Raw genomic sequence first — 17,603 nt, forward strand, 5'->3', positions numbered from 1 at the left:
GAGCTGAAATAAAAGATCCCAGAAATTGTCCATTCACACAAAAAGCTTATTTCTCTAAAATGTTGAGCACAAATTTGTTTACATCCCAGTTAGTGAGCATTTCTCCTTTGCCAAGATAATCCATCCACCTGACAGGTGTGGCATATCAAGAAGCTCATTAAACAGCATTATTATTACACAGGTGTACCTTGTGCTGTGGACAATAAAAGTCCACCAAAATGTGCAGTTTTCCCACCCAACACAATACCACAGATGTCTCAAGTTGAGGGAGCGTGCAATTGGCATGCTGACTGCAGGAATGTCCAACGGAGCTGTTGCCAGAGAATTGCATGTTCGTTTCTCTACCGTATGCCGCCTCCAGCATCCTTTTACAGAATTTGGCAGTACGTCCGACCGTCTTCACAACCGCAGACCACGTGTAATCACGCCAGCCCACGACCTCCACATCCAGCTTATTCACCTGTGGGATCATCTGAGGGGTATTTCTGTCTACTCATTCTGATTGGCTGGGCCTGCGTCCCTAGTGGGTGGGCCTAGCTTCCAAGTGGGTGGGCCTACACCCTCCTGAGCCCCTGCCCAGTCCTGTGAAACACATAGATTAGTGGCCTAATGACTAATTTCCTTATATGAACTGTAACTCAGTAAAATCTTTGAAATTGTTGCATTTTGTTCAGCATACATATATCATAACTACAAAAAATATTGCTCAGTACTTCAATAATTTTCACGACACGCATTTCCAGATCCACGTGGAGAATTAAAGTTGAATGTTTCCCTGAAAATACATACAGTATCATAATCTTACTGCTTTGGGGGAGACGTGTACAGTAGGCCTACATGTACATACTGTATGTCAACATACTTGCACCATGCCAAGTCCCTGTGTTTTATAAAGACTAACAAAATAATACAACTGAAAAGTCAAGATTAAATTATTGCTTTATTATACTTAAACCTACATACTGTACAATTCAATTTCATAGGTCTAGAGATGTACAATTTCAAAGTAATATCTTAAGACGACGACTGTAAAATGTACCATTCAACTCTTACAAATTAAATATATGATCAAGAGTGGATTCTAGTCCCGTTGCAAACACCAGTGTCATGTGACATCCAGCCCAGCGCGTGTAATTCATGGCGTGGCAACAAAGACATGAATAAACCATGAATTAAGCCTAGAGGTGTTTCATTGGGCAGCCACTGTCTGCTAGTGTCAATTGCTGGCTTCACTCTCCCTCTGGCAATGAGTATAAAGGTGGCTCTTCATGTGGTCTTGGGGAACTTCCGCGTTGCAGTAGGCACAGATATCAGGGCTGTTGTTGATCTGTTGTTGTGGCTTCGCACTCACGGCCTGTGCTGCCGCTGCTACTGCATCACAAAGCTCAGGGCTCCACAGAGGCTACATGGAGGGACAAACACACCACTTATACTCCATTATTCATACACTTTGCATTGCTTACACTCACCCACTTACAGTTGGCCATGTGCTTGGGTCTCCACTGAGGAAAGATATGTTGCTCCGGGGAATACAAGCAAAGCAGTGTCCCACTTGAACCCGCTTTCTCAACATCTATAGTTCCTGCCCCACTACTTGTACTATTGTAATGCTGTGCATTTGCTACAGTAGGATTTAGTAGTTACTTGTTCCTGGCATTGTTAATGCCTGAGGCAACGTTTGTTAAGTTAGAAACAGAAATCCAAACAATGAAGTGTTCGACCATCGGTGTAGGTGTTAATCACAACCCAAATACGCGTCTGAACAAAGGTGCATTTCTTCTGTGTCATTTTTAACCAAAAGCCTGGTTAAGCAATACTCAAAGAATACATGACAGCTAAATATCAATTTGAGGTACACATCCAGCAATATGGGACTCAGATGAGCCAAGAAATCTGGGAGGCCAATTGCTGTGTATTATCAAAAGATGTACTACATCAATAGATAAAAAAGAAAGATTGCTTCTATAATTCTGCATACACGACCTCACAGGGGGTGCAGTTGTACTGATAATGGTAGTCATAAAATATACATTACCTTGGTTCTGACATCAACATGGACTTACATAACCAACTACTAAACTGCTTGGCAAAAAAATGCATTATCATCCAAAACAATTGGTGTGTTTTATGATCATTTGTTACTTCTCTATTTGCTGATTTTATGTCAATGACAAATAGCAAGGTAGACACATTGTAATAAATATGCAACAAGCATTGTCGTACACATAGGCCTATCACATCTCAACTCACCTCTGTTTTAGCAGGTATACATCTACTGAATCTAACCAATTAATGGCATTTCCATGTTAGTTTAAAGTTTGACTGGAGCTCTCAACTCGGTAATCAGAGACAAATTGGCCTTTTATCGCGAGCAACAACTTTCATTGATGTTTTAGGTTGTCTTTCACTACTTATACGCTCTCTCTCTCTCCCATTCATTTGCCAGAACAAATCAGGTGTTGTGAATTTCCTACATTTACCTGCTGCAAATATAGGAAAGAGCATTTCCCGCGAATCTCACCTGCAGGGGCCCACGCACACTCTCGTGTGAGAGTGAGGTGGAGGGGGAGGTGGGGTGAGAGGGAGACGTAGGATACAGGAATGGGATGGCCAGCTCCATAGACGATTCCTCTATGACGGCAGGGATACTGCTGACTGCTGCCCGTTGCCTTGGCATAGACAGGTCAAAGTGTTTCTCTGGAGCGCTGTTCAAGAACTCGTATTCACTGTCTGTGGAGGGGGGGAACTTGACGCTGAGTCTGGTGAGGGAGTCCACTAGATCCCTGTCCTCTTGGCTGGCACCGCGGGATGCCAGGGATGTGGGCGGGTGCTGGAGGATGACCCCTGGCCTTAAGGCTGAGGCTGAGGGGAAGGACCTCTCCGCCTGCTCCGCGGTCACGTCTGTACACTGAATGGGCATGGAGAACTGCTGCTCTGTCGAATGGCAAACACAAGGCTTTTATCATACTGTTTATGTAACATAATCAACATTCACTTGCAACATTGAGATATTAACTTATGCTATCGAGTAGCGATTAGTTCAAGTAATGATGAATAATCAGGTAATAATGAATAACGCCGAGAACCTTTTCCCTGTTTAATTTAAATCTTCTAATTTCACACAATAAGTATAATAGGAACATTCTTTATTTCATTCCAACTTGTTTTTCATTCAACTAACCAGCGCTACATCACACCATGTGTCTGTGGAATAATGAAACATGTTTATCTGCTCATTCTATTTCCACACAGGTAGGTGGGTGGGCCATGGGTCAATAGGCCAATGAGGCATTAATGTATGGTTCAGCTTAGTGTGTTGCTATCTAATTGTGTACAGGAATCAAGCTAAAGCTACAATATATAATTACTAATACAGTGTTATGACATATCCAAAGCAATTGTAAGTCAACATATTTTCTCTATTGTAATTAAATTAGAGTCAAGCTGGACATGAGTTCAGGCAATGGGTGCCTTTCAACAGTGCTGGAATAATAAGCAATTTCTCCAATCTAAAATTACTATTGTGCGGACTAATATTACCATTTGCCATGTAATTTCCTCTGTAGAATTTTTTCAGGTGATCTTTTTGTCTCCGGGTTAATGTCTGTATCTGCTGGAATTTCCCCTGAAGAGCTTGAAATGCCTCAAAAACATATTTTCTGAGAGACAAAGAAATACAAGTAAGAAAACTGCTTTTCAGCCAACAATAAAGTAAAAATACTGGTGACTAAAGCACATACTTCTCAAAACTGCTGTTTACAGGTGCTGTGTGTGGTGAAGGTGACACAATCATTGCCGTTTCCATGTTCCCCTTCTGAAAAACAGACACACATGGCATTGAGGACTTACATGGCAAGAGAACATCCACCATTCAAACTAAAAATGATCTGATTATTGTTAATGAATCTACTAAAATGGTTGCTGCTTTGTGATCGATTAGGGAATTATTTCTCAACAAGAAAGCTGGTGGCTTATTACGGCCTCAGACCCTGAGGTTTGGTGATGTTATCCTCTAGCGCCACCTGTTGATGAAAGACTGTATGTGTATTCATTCTTTTAAAATTACACATGGTAACGAGTTATGATTATATTAGAAAATAACAAATTCCAAAACACATGTTTTATTTTTGATTAAGGGGGGAAAATAATGCTTTTACATTAGTCAAACCGGTTCAGTGAATTTGTTATCTGGCTAAAAATTAGAGCTTGCGACCTTTATTAGAGTGACGCAACAAAATGAAAGATGACCTATGTCACAGGAAGTGGAGCTATTGTATTGTGCATTGGCATGAGCTATGCTACTGCTCTCTGGCCCTGCTAAAACAGAAAATCTACAAGCAATGTACAATTTGTGAACAACGTATGTTTGTGTGTGTGGCTGTATGTGTGCTCGCTTTAAAAAAAAAGAGGATATTGAGCTCATTTGAGAGAAAACCAAAATAAAATAATTATGAGGCAGCAACCGGGGATGCCATGTTCGCACCCTATCCAGAGCGTGAACCCCTGAATGAGACATACAGCCCCCTAAATGCAACAAAGTCAAACTTTCAGGAGGGGGGGGGGGGGGTCTCTAAATAATGCTCATTTAACCATTATCCTATTTATTTAAAATGTTATTTTTACTATTTCAAATTAAACAAACACCCCCCACCTCCATGTCATGATTTAACCCCCCCCATGTGGCTGCACTTCCTGGGATACTCCCGCATCTCAGTCCCTTTTCAGGTGTCCCTTTTTTTTCTACAAAAAAGGCCCTTCTTTTGACGATTCAATTTATTCAGGCTACAAGAGTGTTGACCAAACGACAAATCGGCACGTCATTACACTTTTTACCGTTAAATGACATGTATTTTCTATATTTACTTATTTTTTCACACATAGGTCCCGTGAAAAAAATGTAGACACCCCAAATGTCACAATATAATTCGCACTCTGACCCTATCACATCCTTGCATTTTGCCTGTCTGAATCATATTTGTAAACATAAATAAACAATATCTAATTATCCTCTTATGTGGATTGTATTACTAATTGTGTTAAACATGGTTACCAAGTAATGAATCTTCCGGAAGGAGCTGCTTGGGTTGTCAAAGAGATCGTTGGAAGGAGACAGGGTTTCTTCTTCCTGTTTTCTAGGAACAGACTCACCTTTCACCTCTCCTAACAATCAAATTAGATAAAAAATATAATGTAGCAGCCCAACCACAGTCAACACGGGAAGTGTCATTTGCGATGGGAAGTGTACAATGTCCCGAAACAGCAATAATATTTCTTACAGCACAATTTATCTCCAGGGGAACCGAAAATGTAACAGAATGCATGCACATGCCCAATATAGACTACGGTTTTACTGTTTCTTTCACTATAGTTCAACGGTATGGTATAGAATATGTCATAATGTCATCATGCAAACAATAGTATTAACAAAACAATGATGCTTGTCATTTACCTGAAGGTTGCTTAGTTGCTGCTATCAACTGATCTTTTAGTTTTGAAATCAACTGCTGCTGGTCTTCTATCTGTTTCTGAAGTTTCTGAGTGTGCCGTTGATAATATTCATTCTGAAAAAGTTAACCTTCCATTACATATTAACTCATGAATGTCATCACTTACTAGGTAGGTAGCCTTTTGTAGCCTCGATTGTAAATGACTGTAATTCCCATGCTACAGCACTTAATTATATCAAAGCACTGTATAGAAGGCTACGCCACATCGCACTGGATGGGGTTGAAGTCTCATAGGTAAATTAGATTTCTATCGCAATGATTTAGGTATAATACCGTGTTCTGTAGTTCCCTTTTGGCGCTGTCTCGCTCGATAGAGGCCTGGCGGTAAGCTTCAAATGCCTTGTTGAGCTGGTCTCCAATATTCCTCTCCATGCCGTGTGCTCCACGATCATTACTGACACAGCAGTCATGGACCCTGTGGCAACATATCACACAACCAATGTTCAGGGGCACAATGCTGCATTAAAGCACATTATCACATGATTTGCTGTAAAAACAAAGTCCTCCTCGCTAATCATGAAACTGGGGCCAGTGCATACTTCTCTTTTACGCCTGTACTTGCTAATTTTAGAAACGTACGGTAAACATTTCAGGATGATCATAAGTGGCCTGTGTAGAAATAGCCTCTTGATGAGAAAGCAAAAACAAACATCCAAAATATCTACTAAAGAAATAAATGTTTAAGTACTCATGATGATAAGAACATCACTTAAATAAATTGATGACATCTTTGGTTCATACATGACCAATGGCTGCAACAACTCTACTAAATAATAGGTTTCATAAATTATAATGAAATGTACAATATTTGGGGTAAACGTACCTCAATGTTGTTAGCTATTATTATGATAGCTAATGACTAATACCAAATAATGCAATTGTATTGATATAGATACAGTAGGTTATGACATGATCAATGCATTAAGCTACTAATACAATAAAGTCAATTGCCAATGACCTAAACCAGGGGTCTTCAACCTTTTCTTGCCCAGGGAGCCCTCCCAGGCAAACCGGCGACCCAGGGTCCCCCAACTTACGTTAGGCCAAAAAGCATCAGGTGAATGATAATGGCAAGGTGAAGTAATCAACATGTTAAAATAAATAGATTTGGAATATAGTTTTTCATTATTTTGACTTCCACACATTATAATTGGTAGAGTTAAACAAAGGGTAGCCATGTGCTGACAAAAATCTATGTCCAAGTCAAGAAAGCTTACCCGCAGCCAGTGGCACTTGCCGAACCAGTAGCCTATTTGAGGGTAGTTTTTCAAGGCCTATGTCAGATATACTCCAGTGAGTGTAATTGGCTCCAATGAGTGTAATTTGGTCAATATTAGGAGTTGGGAAATAAAGTTTGACATCCTTAGAAAAAAGATATCCTCTTCTTTTTTACTGTTGTTGCTAGCGATATTCATAAAATCATTGAATTCATTTTAAAACAATTGAATACATTTTAGAATAAGGCTGTAAGGTAACAAAATGTTGAGAAAGTGAAGCGATCTGAATACTTTCTGAATGCACTGTATAAGTATATTCGGAAATTATTCAGACCCCTTCACCTTTCCCACATTTTGTTACGTTACATCCTTATTCTAAAATTTATTAAATCCCCCCCCCCCCCCCCTCATCAATCTACACACAATACCCGATAATGACAAAGCAAAAACAGATTTTTAGAAATTGTTGCAACTTCATAAAAAATAAATGAAATATCACATTTACATATGTATTCAGACCCCTTACTCAGTACTTTGTTGAAACACCTTTGGCAGCGATTACAGCCTCGAGTCTACTTGGGTATGATGATACAAGCTTGGCACACCAGTATTTGGGTGGGGTCTCCCAATCTTCTCTGCAGATCCTATCAAGCTCTGTCAGGTTGGATGGGGAGCGTCGCTGCACAGCTATTTTCAGTTCTCTTCAGAGATGTTAGATCGGGTTCAAGTCCAGGCTCTGGCTGGGCCACTCAAGAACATTCAGAGACTTGTCCCCAAGCCACCTTTACATTGTCTTGGTTGTGTGCTTAGGGTTGTTGTCCTGTTGGAAAGTGAACCTTCGCCCCAGTCTGAGGTCCCAAGCGTTCATCAAGGAGCTCTGTACTTTGCTCCGTTTATCTTTCCCTCGATGCTGACTTGTCTCCCAGTCCCTGCCGCTGAAAAACATCCCCACAACATGATGCTGCAACCATCATGCTTCACCGTAGGGATGGTGCCAGGATTCCTCCAGACGTGACGCTTGGCATTCAGGCCAAAGAGTTCAATCTTGCTTTCATCAGACCAGAGAATCTTGTTGGTCATAGTCTGAGAGTCCTTAGGTGGAGACTGTCATGTGCATTTTACCGAGGAGTGGCTTCCGTCTGGCCACTCCACCATAAAGGCCTAATTGGCGGAGTGCTGCAGAGATGGTTGTCCTTCTAGAAGGTTCTCCCATCACCCCCGAGGAACTCTGGAGCTCTGCAAAGTGAACATTGAGTTCTTGGTTACCTTGGTCATGTTTGTAGGCCTCCTTGCTCGCACAAGCTTTTTCACTTCTGCCCACAGATTTTCTATAGGATTGAGATCAGAGCTTTGTGATGGCCACTCCAATACCTTGACTTTGTTGTCCATAAGGCATTTTACCACAACTTTGGAAGCATGCTTGGGGTCATTGTCCATTTGGAAGAACCATTTGCGACCAAGCTTCCTGACGGATGTCTTGAGATGTTGCTTCAATATATCCACATAATTTTCCTATCCTCATGATGCCATCTATTTTGTGAAGTGCACCAGTCCCTCCTGCAGCAAAGCACCCCAACAACATGATGCCACCCCCGTGCGTCACGGTTTGGATGGTGTTCTTCGGCTTGCAAGCAGCCCCCTTTTTCCTCCAAACATAACGATGGTCATTATGGCCAAACAGTTCTATTTTTGTTTCATCAGACCAGAGGGCATTTCTCCAAAAAGTATGATCTTTGTCCCCATGTGCAGTTGCAAACCGTAGTATGGCTTTATGGCGGTTTTGGAGCAGTGGCTTTTTCCTTGCTGAGCGGACTTTCAGGTTATTTCGATATAGGAGTCGTTTTACTGTGGCTATAGATACATTTGTACCTGTTTCCTCCAGCATCTTCACAAGGTCCTTTGCTGTTGTTCTGGGATTGATTTGCACTTTTCGCACCCTAAGAGACAGAACGTGTCTCCTTCCTGAGCAGTATGACGGCTGCATAGTCCCATGGTGTTTATACTTGCGTACTATTGTTTGTACAGATGAACGTGGTACCGCCAGGCGTTTGGAAATTGCTCCCAAGGATGAACCGAACTTGTGGAGGTCTACAATTGTTTTCTGAGGTCTTGGCAGATTTATTTGAATTGTTCCATGATGTCAAGCAAAGAGGCACTGAGTTTGAAGGTAGGCCTTGAAATACATCCACAGGTACACCTCCAATTGACTCAAATGATGTCAATTAGCCTATCAGATGCTTCCAAAGCCATGACATCATTTTCTGGACTATTCCAAGCTGTTTAAAGGCACAGTCAACTTAGTGTATGTAAACTTCTGACCCACTGGATTTGTGATACAGTGAATTATAAGTGAAATAATCTGTCTGTAAACAATTGTTGGAAAAATTACTTGTGTCATGCACAAAGTAGATGTCCTAACCGACTTGCCAAAACTATAGTTTGTTAACAAGAAATGTGTGGAGTGGTTGAAAATCTAGTTTTAATGACTCCAACCTAAGTGTATGTAAACTTCCGACTTCAACTGTACGTATTCCATTAAAAATCTGCCGTTTCCAGCTACAATAGTCTTTTACAACATTACCAATGTCTACACTGTACCTCTGATAAATTTGATGTTATTTAAAATGGACAAAATAATTTGATTTTCTTTCAAAACAAGGAAATGTCTACACTGTAGGATCGTCACAGCATTTTTGTGCATTCAAATTGCCATCGATAAAATGCAATTGTGTTAGTTGTCCATAGATTATGCCAGCCCATACCATAACGCCACCACCACCACAGCAAACCGCGCACCCACACGATGTCATACACGTGGTCTGCGGTTGTGAGGCCAGTTGGACGTACTGTCAAATTCCCTAAAGCAACACTGGAGGCAACTTATGGTAGAAAAATGAACATTAAATTCTCTGGCAACAGTTCTGGTGGACATTCCTGCAGTTAGCATGTCAATTGCACCCTCCCTCAAAACTTGAGACATTTTAGTGGCCTTTTATTGTCCACAGCACAAGGTGCACCTGTGTAATAATCATGCTGTTTAAACAGCTTGTTGATATGCCACACCTGTCAGGTAGATGGATTATTTTGGCAAAAGGAGAAATGCTCACTAACAAGGGTGTAAACAAATGTGTGCACAAAATGTGAGAGCCATAACCTTTTTGTGCATATGGAACATTTCTGGGATATTTTATTTCAGCTCATGAACCATAGGACCAACACTTTACATGTTGTATTTATATTTTTGTTCAGTATACAGTGGGGGGGGAAAGTATTTAGTCAGCCACCAATTGTGTAAGTTCTCCCACTTAAAAAGATGAGAGAGACCTGTAATTTTCATCATAGGTACACTTCAACTATGACAGACAAAATGAGAAAAAAAAATCCAGAAAATCACATTGTAGGATTTTTAATGAATTTATTTGCAAATTATGGTGGAAAATAAACTTTTGTTATTGACCAAATACTTATCTCAATACTTTGTTATGTACCCTTTGTTGGCAATGACAGAGGTCAAACGTTTTCTGTAAGTCTTCACAAGGTTTTCACACACTGTTCTTACGAAGCCACTCCTTCGTTGCCCGGGCGGTGTGTTTGGGATCATTGTCATGCTGAAAGACCCAGCCACGTTTCAACTTCAATGCCCTTGCTGATGGAAGGAGGTTTTCACTCAAAATCTCACGATACATGGCCCCATTCATTCTTTCCTTTACACGGATCAGTCGTGCTGGTCCCTTTGCAGAAAAACAGCCCCAAAGCATGATGTTTCCACCCCCATGCTTCACAGTAGGTATGGTGTTCTTTGGATGCAACTCAGCATTCTTTGTCCTCCAAACACGACGAATTGAGTTTTTACCAAAAAGTTATATTTTGGTTTCATCTGACATTCTCCCAATCTTCTTCTGGATCATCCAAATGCTCTCTAGCAAACTTCAGACGGGCCTGGACATGTACTGGCTTAAGCATGGGTACACGTCTGGCACTGCAGGATTTGAGTTCCTGGCGGTGTACTGTGTACTGATGGTAGGCTTTGTTACTTGGTCCCAGCTCTCTGCAGGTCATTCACTAGGTCCCCCCGTGTGGTTCTGGGATTTTTGCTCACCGTTCTTGTGATCATTTTGACCCCACGGGGTGAGATCTTGCGTGGAGCCCCAGAACGAGGGAGATTATCAGTGGTCTTGTATGTCTTCCATTTCCTAATAATTGCTACCACAGTTGATTTCTTCAAACCAAGCTGCTTACCTATTGCAGATTCAGTCTTCCCAGCCTGGTGCAGGTCTACAATTCTGTTTCTGGTGTCCTTTGACAGCTCTTTGGTCTTGGCCATAGTGGAGTTTGGAGTGTGACTGTTTGAGGTTGTGGACAGGTGTCTTTTATACTGATAATAAGTTCAAACAGGTGCCATTAATACAGGTAACGAGTGGAGGACAGAGGAGCCTCTTAAAGAAGAAGTTACAGGTCTGTGAGAGCCAGAAATCTTGCTTGTTTGTAGGTGACCAAATACTTATTTATTTTCCACCATAATTTGCAAATAAATTAATAAAAAATCCTACAATGTGACTTTCTGGATTTTTTTTTCTCATTTTGTCTGTCATAGTTGAAGTGTACCTATGATGAAAATTACAGGCCTCTCTCATCTTTTTAAGTGGGAGAACTTGCACAATTGGTGACTAAATATTTTTTTGCCCCACTGTAAATCTATATATACACACACAGTACCAGTCAAACGTTTGGACACACCTACACATTCAAGGGTTTTTCTTTATTTTACTATTTTCTACATTGTAGAATAATAGTGAAGACATCAAAACTATGAAATAACACATATGGAATCATGTAGTAACCAGAAAAAGTGTTAAACAAATCAAAATATATTTGAGATTCTTCAAAGTAGCCACCCTTTGCCTTGACGACAGCTTTGCACACGTTTGGCATTCTCTCAACCAGCTTCACCTGGAATGCTTTTCCAACAGCCTTGAAGGAGTTCCAACATATGCTGAGCACTTTTTGGCCACTTTTCCTTCACTCTGCGGTCCAACTCATCCCAAACCATCTCAATTTGGTTGAGGTCGGGTGATTGTGGAGGCCAGGTCATCTGATGCAGCACTCCATCACTCTCCTTTTTGGTCAAATAGCCCTTACACAGCCTGGAGGTGTGTTGGGTCATTGTCCTGTTGAAAAACAAATGATTGTCCGACTAAACGCAAACAAGATGGGAAAGCATATCGCTGCAGAATGCTGTGGAAGCCATACTGGTTAAGTGTGCCTTGAATTCTATAAAAAAAACAGAGAGTGTCACCAGCAAAGCACCCCCATACCATCACACCTCCTCCATGCTCCACGGTGGGAACCACACATATAGAGATCATCCATTCACCTACTCTGCGTCTCACAAAGACACGCGGTTGGAACCAAAAATCTCAAATTTGGACACATCAGACCAAAGGACAGATTTCCACTGGTCAAATGTCAATTGCTCGTGTTTCTTGGCCCAATCAAGTCTATTCCTCTTATTGGTAGTAGTTTCTTTGCAGCAATTCGACCACGAAGGACTGATTCACGCAGTCTCCTCTCAACAGTTGATGTTGACATGTGTCTGTTACTTAAAGGCTGGTAACTAATGAACTTATTCTCTGCAGCAGAGGCAACTCTGGGTCTTCCTTTCCTGTGGCGGTCCTGAGGAGAGCCAGTTTCATCATAGCACTTGATGGTTTATGCGACTGCACTTGAAGAAACTTTCAAAGTTCTTGACATATTCCGGATTGACTTGACCTTCATATCTTAAAGTAATAATGGACTGTTGTTTCTCTTTGCTTATTTGAGCTGTTGCCATAATATGGACTTGGCATTTACCAAATAGGGCTATCTACTCTATACCACCCCTACCTTGTCACAACACAACTGATTGGCTCAAAACGCATTAAAACTTCTTATGGCTGCATCCCGCTACCGGGATCGATATGACAACAGCCAGTGAAAGTGCAGGGCGCCAAATTCAAACAACAGAAATCTCATAATTAAAATTACTCAAACATACATGTGTCTTATATCATTTTAAAGGTAATCTTGTTGTTAATCCCACCAAAGTGTTCGATTTCAAATATGCTTTTCAGCGAAAGCACTACAAACGATTATGTTAGGTCACCACCAAACCACAATAAGCACAGCCATTTTTCCAGCGAAAGATAGCAGTCACAAAAAGCAGAAATATAAATAAAATTAATCACTAACCTTTGATTATCTTCAGATAACACTCATAGGACTTCATGTTACACAATACATGCATGTTTTGTTTGATAAAGTTCATATTTATAACAAAAAATCGGAGTTTACATTGGCGCGTTACATTCACTAATTCCAAAAACATCAAGTGATTTTGCATAGCCACATCGTTTCAACAGAAATACTCATCATAAATGTAGATGATAATACAAGTTATACACATGGAATTATAGATATACCTCTCCTTAATGCAACCGCTGTGTCAGATTTCAAAAAAACTTTACGGAAAAAGCAAATCATGCAATAATCTGAGACTGAGCTCAGAACAATAGCCAAAATAGCCGCCATGTTGGGGTCAACAGAAACCAGAAAATACATGATAAATGTTTCCTTACCTTTGACGAACTTCATCAGAATGCAGTCCTAGGAATCCCAGGTCCACAATAAATGCTTGATTTATTCGATAACGTCCGTTATTTATGTCTAATTACCTACTTTGGTTAGCGCTTTTGGTAAATAATTCCAAAGTCACAAAGTGTGTCCACTATAACGTGACGAAATGTCCAAAAGTTTCGTAACAGTCAGTAGAAACATGTCAAACGATGTACTGAATCAATCTTTACAATGTTGTTAACATACATCTTGAATAACGTTCCAACCGGAGAATTAGATTGACTTCAGAAGAGCGGAGGAACAGAGTGAATGCATGGTCAGCTCGTGGCAGACCTGACTAATTCCTGTCTCCTTCGGCCCCCCTCACATTAGAGTCATCAGACAAAGTTCTATTGACTGTTGACATCTAGTGGAGGCCGTAGGAAGTGAAAACACATCAATATCTCGCTGTAATTTCAATGAGAGCTTGGTTGAAAATCTGCCACCTCAGAAAATTTTCAAACAGGAAGTGGAACTTCTCAGGTTTTTGCCTGCCATCTGAGTTCTGTTATACTCACAGACATAATTCAAACAGTTTTAGAAACTTCAGAGTGTTTTCTATCCAATACGAATAACAATATGCATATATTAGCAACTGGGACTGAGGAGCAGGCAGTCTACTATGGGCACCTCTGTGCACATTTCATCCAAGCTACTCAATACTGCCCCTGCAGCCATAAGAGGTTTTAAGAGGAAAATCCACAAATTAACAAGCCACACCTGTTAATTGAAATGTATTCCATGTGACTACCACATAAAGCTGGTTGAGAGAATGCCAAAAGTGTGCAAAACTGTCATCAAGGCAAAGGGTGGCTACTTTGAAGAATCTCAAATATAAAATATATTTTGATTTGTTTAACACCTTTTTGGTTACTACATGGTTCCATATGTGTTATCTCATAATTTTGATGTCTTCACTATTATTAGACAATTGTAAAAATAAAGAAAAATCCTGGAATGAGTAGGTGTGTCCAAACATGACTGGTACTGTATGTATGTATACATGTAGTGCCTTTGGAAAGTATTCAGACCCCTTGACTTTTTGCGCATTTTGTTGTTACACCTTTATTCTAAAATGGATTTAATTTTTTTCTAAAGTCCTCAGCAGTCTACACACAATACCCCATAATAACTAAGCAAAAAAACAGGTTTAGGAATATTTGCAAATGTATTACAAATAAAACAGAAATACCTGATTTACCTGAGTATTCAGACTCTTTGCTATGAGACTCGAAATTGAGCTCAGGCGCATCCTGTTTCCGTTGATCATCCTTGAGATGTTTCTACAACTTCATTGGAGTCCACCTGTGGTAAATTCGATTGGATTGGACATGCTTTGGAAACGCACACACCTGTCTATATAAAGGTCGCACAGTTGAGAGTGCATGACAGAGCAAACCAAGCCATGAGGTTCAAGCAATTGTCTGTAGAGAAACTCCCCAATTACAGGTGTGCAAAGCTTGTAGCGTCATATCCAAGAAGACTCGAGGCTGTAATCGCTGCCAAAGGTGCTTCAAAGTACGGAGTAAAGGGTCTGAATACCGATGTAAATGTGATATGTTTCTGCTTCGTCATTGTGGGGTATAATAGTATGTAGATTGAGAGAGGAAAAAAAAGAATTATTCATTTTAGAATATGGCTGTAACGTAACAATGTGGGAAATAGTCAAGGGATCTGAATATTTCCAAATGCACTGTATATGTATATTTGTTTATAGCGGACCCCTGCAGTATGGACCCCCGGTTAAATACCCCTGACCTAAACTGTGAATCTTTGACATCTCTAATCCTTTCGGTTGGGTATTGTTTTTCCTGGGTGTTCTGAATCTTTTTTTTAAACTTTAAATCAACAATGAATAATGAGCATGGTAATATGTTTGGTTACTTCATTTGATTAAACAGCTATTCCCATTCTCTATCTAGTAATTTACTTTAAACACACTCAAGCTTAAAACAGTCATTGTATGACACTGGTTGCAGACCAAGTAGGACGATATGCAGCAAGTAGCTCTGACCCAGAAAGTCTTCCTGCGTTGATTAAAACACCAAAGTGTGAGATATGGCTTGGAAAATGTACCTCAATCCAGGGATGAGAAATGCACTGTACCCCAAATTGTCCCATTATCCCACCTGTTCCATTTAGAAGATTGAACGACTGCTAGACAATTCGGAGTACAACGCATTTCTCATCCCTGGATTGAAGTATATTTTCTGAGCCATATCTCGCGCCAGCTCCGCTGTGTCTTAATCTAAACAGGAAACCTGTCCGACCCTAGTGCAGCTGTAAACAAGCGGGTCAAATCTGCTGGCTACATGATATGAAGATTACACCGTAGCCTGAAGCAGCCAAATAGTTCTACATTTCTAGCAACATTCTATCAAGCACGAATTGGCTACACAGAACGTTGACATTCATAAATTGAACGTTGACTATGCAAAATTGGTATAGTTCTGTTTTGTCGTATTGAATGTCAATAGTTAGCAAGTTGAGATAGTTAGATATCAGATCTAGCCTCGGTCAGTTCGCCCTCAACTTTGGTATCTGATTGTAGCCTATAATAACAGTATCTTACCTTCATTCGAAAATTGCCAAACTATTGTTTTGATACTGCGACAGCTTCTTATTCTTCGAGTGGCCTATATGTACGACGTGCGGGAGAGGATATGGTGTATTTCGAACAAATGTACATTTTACATGTTTTATAACGCGTTGGGAACTTCCCTCGGGGAATCCCCCGCGCCTGTTAGACTTCCGCCTTGCTGGATTCTGACCAATCAACTTTGAGGTACTAAATTCGTGCTAGGTGGTTTAGTAAATTGAGGGTTCTTCTTGCTGCCTACACGTCTGCAATGTTGTGCATGTAGAAAGTAATCCGATAAAACAAAGTTAAGTGGCAGAAAAATGTGTTGAATTTATTGTGACCTTCGCTGATAAGTGTTTTCTCACACTGTTGAGCATAGCTAGCTAAATTAATCAGAACCCAACATTTCAGCCTTCAGTGTTGGTGTGAAATGTGTTTTGCCCAAATTGTGGTGAACACTTACTGGTCTCTGACAGATAGTTTATATTAAAATATGTCAACACATGCAAAAAAGAAATATCACTAGCTGAGCTATTCTTATGTCTATGCACTAGGCCTTATTAATTTAGTAAACTTTATAGTGTTATTTTAATGATTCTGAAAGATGTACAGTAGGGGCATGCCACTGTGTACTGTAGCCTACAGCAAAGATCTGCTTTCATTGCACAAACATAGCACACAGATACATATCAACATCTTTCTGTGCTGTATCTGGAAGATATAAGCCTACTCTTATTTTCCCACAATATGCAATCACACATTTATTACCATGTAATAATGAAAATGCAATCATAGTGATGTTTGCAGTTTCACACTTATCATTGAAAGAGTTTATTTGTGCAGAATAAAGTGCAACATGAAAATGGGACGACAGGTAGCCTAGTGGTTAGAGTGTTGGGCCAATAACCAAAAGATTACACATCTGTTGATGTGCCCTTGATCAAGGCAATTAACCCTAATTATCTCCAGGGGCACCGTATTACTGTGTGACCCTGTAAAACAACACATTTCACTACAACTATCCGGTGTACAGTATGTGAGAATACATCTATTTTTTTAAGTGCCAAGTCCAATAGTGACCAACAGAGGGCAGCTACACTCTTAGAAAAAATGGTTCCAAAAAGGTTCTTTGTAAGGCAAAGGGTTCTACCGAGAACCTTTAATATCCTAAGAACCATTTTTTGGAGAAAAGGATTCTTTAATAATACTTTTGAAGGCAAGAAGGGTTCTTAGGAAGACAAGAAGGATTCTACATAGAACAATGTATCTATTTCCTAGAGTGCTCTACTGCCAGGTGATTTTCAGAATTGTTTGTTTTAATATCTATGTTGTTGCATGTACATCGATTGGTTGATTAATTGTATGTTACACAAAGATATACCTCCCTAAAATATATACGCAACATGCAACAATTTCAAAGATTGTACTGAGTTACAATTCATATGAGGAAATCAGTCAATTGAAATACATTAATTAGGTCCTAATCTATGGATTTCACATGACTTGGAATACAGATATTCATCTGTTGGTCAAAGATACCTTACAAAAATGGGCCTCACAATGGACCAAAGGATATCGTCACAGTATTTCTGTGCCATCAAATTGCCATTGATAAAATGCAATTGTGTTAGTTGTCCGTAGCTTATG

The 17,603-nt window shown here is 40.2% G+C and overlaps 1 protein-coding gene across 1 annotated transcript; it reads right to left on the reverse strand.

Annotated features, from left to right (window-relative positions):
• Positions 1–921: 921 nt before the first annotated feature.
• Positions 922–16,123, reverse strand: LOC129821317 (TRAF family member-associated NF-kappa-B activator-like). The gene is made up of 8 exons (XM_055878845.1): positions 15,948–16,123; positions 5,781–5,922; positions 5,450–5,561; positions 5,051–5,160; positions 3,741–3,814; positions 3,541–3,659; positions 2,522–2,934; positions 922–1,402 (listed from the first exon to the last, which is right to left on the reverse strand). The coding sequence occupies exons 2-8, from the start codon at positions 5,877–5,879 to the stop codon at positions 1,217–1,219; spliced, it is 1,113 nt and encodes a 370-aa protein (XP_055734820.1). The 5' UTR covers positions 5,880–5,922; positions 15,948–16,123; the 3' UTR covers positions 922–1,216.
• Between the last annotated feature and the right edge of the window lie 1,480 nt (positions 16,124–17,603).

This window comes from Salvelinus fontinalis, chromosome 23 (assembly GCF_029448725.1).
Source record: "Salvelinus fontinalis isolate EN_2023a chromosome 23, ASM2944872v1, whole genome shotgun sequence".
NCBI classification, from domain to species: Eukaryota; Metazoa; Chordata; class Actinopteri; order Salmoniformes; family Salmonidae; genus Salvelinus; species Salvelinus fontinalis.

Bases quoted from the DNA above. Each gene is read 5' to 3' on its own strand.
- LOC129821317 (XM_055878845.1), bottom strand. From the start codon at position 5,879: ATGGAGAGGAATATTGGAGACCAGCTCAACAAGGCATTTGAAGCTTAC. The intron at 3,660-3,740 runs GTATGTGCTTTA...TTTGTCTCTCAG, and splicing joins GTAAACAGCAGTTTTGAGAA to AAAATATGTTTTTGAGGCAT. The intron at 1,403-2,521 runs GTGAGATTCGCG...CCCTCCATGTAG, and splicing joins GTGTGCGTGGGCCCCTGCAG to CCTCTGTGGAGCCCTGAGCT.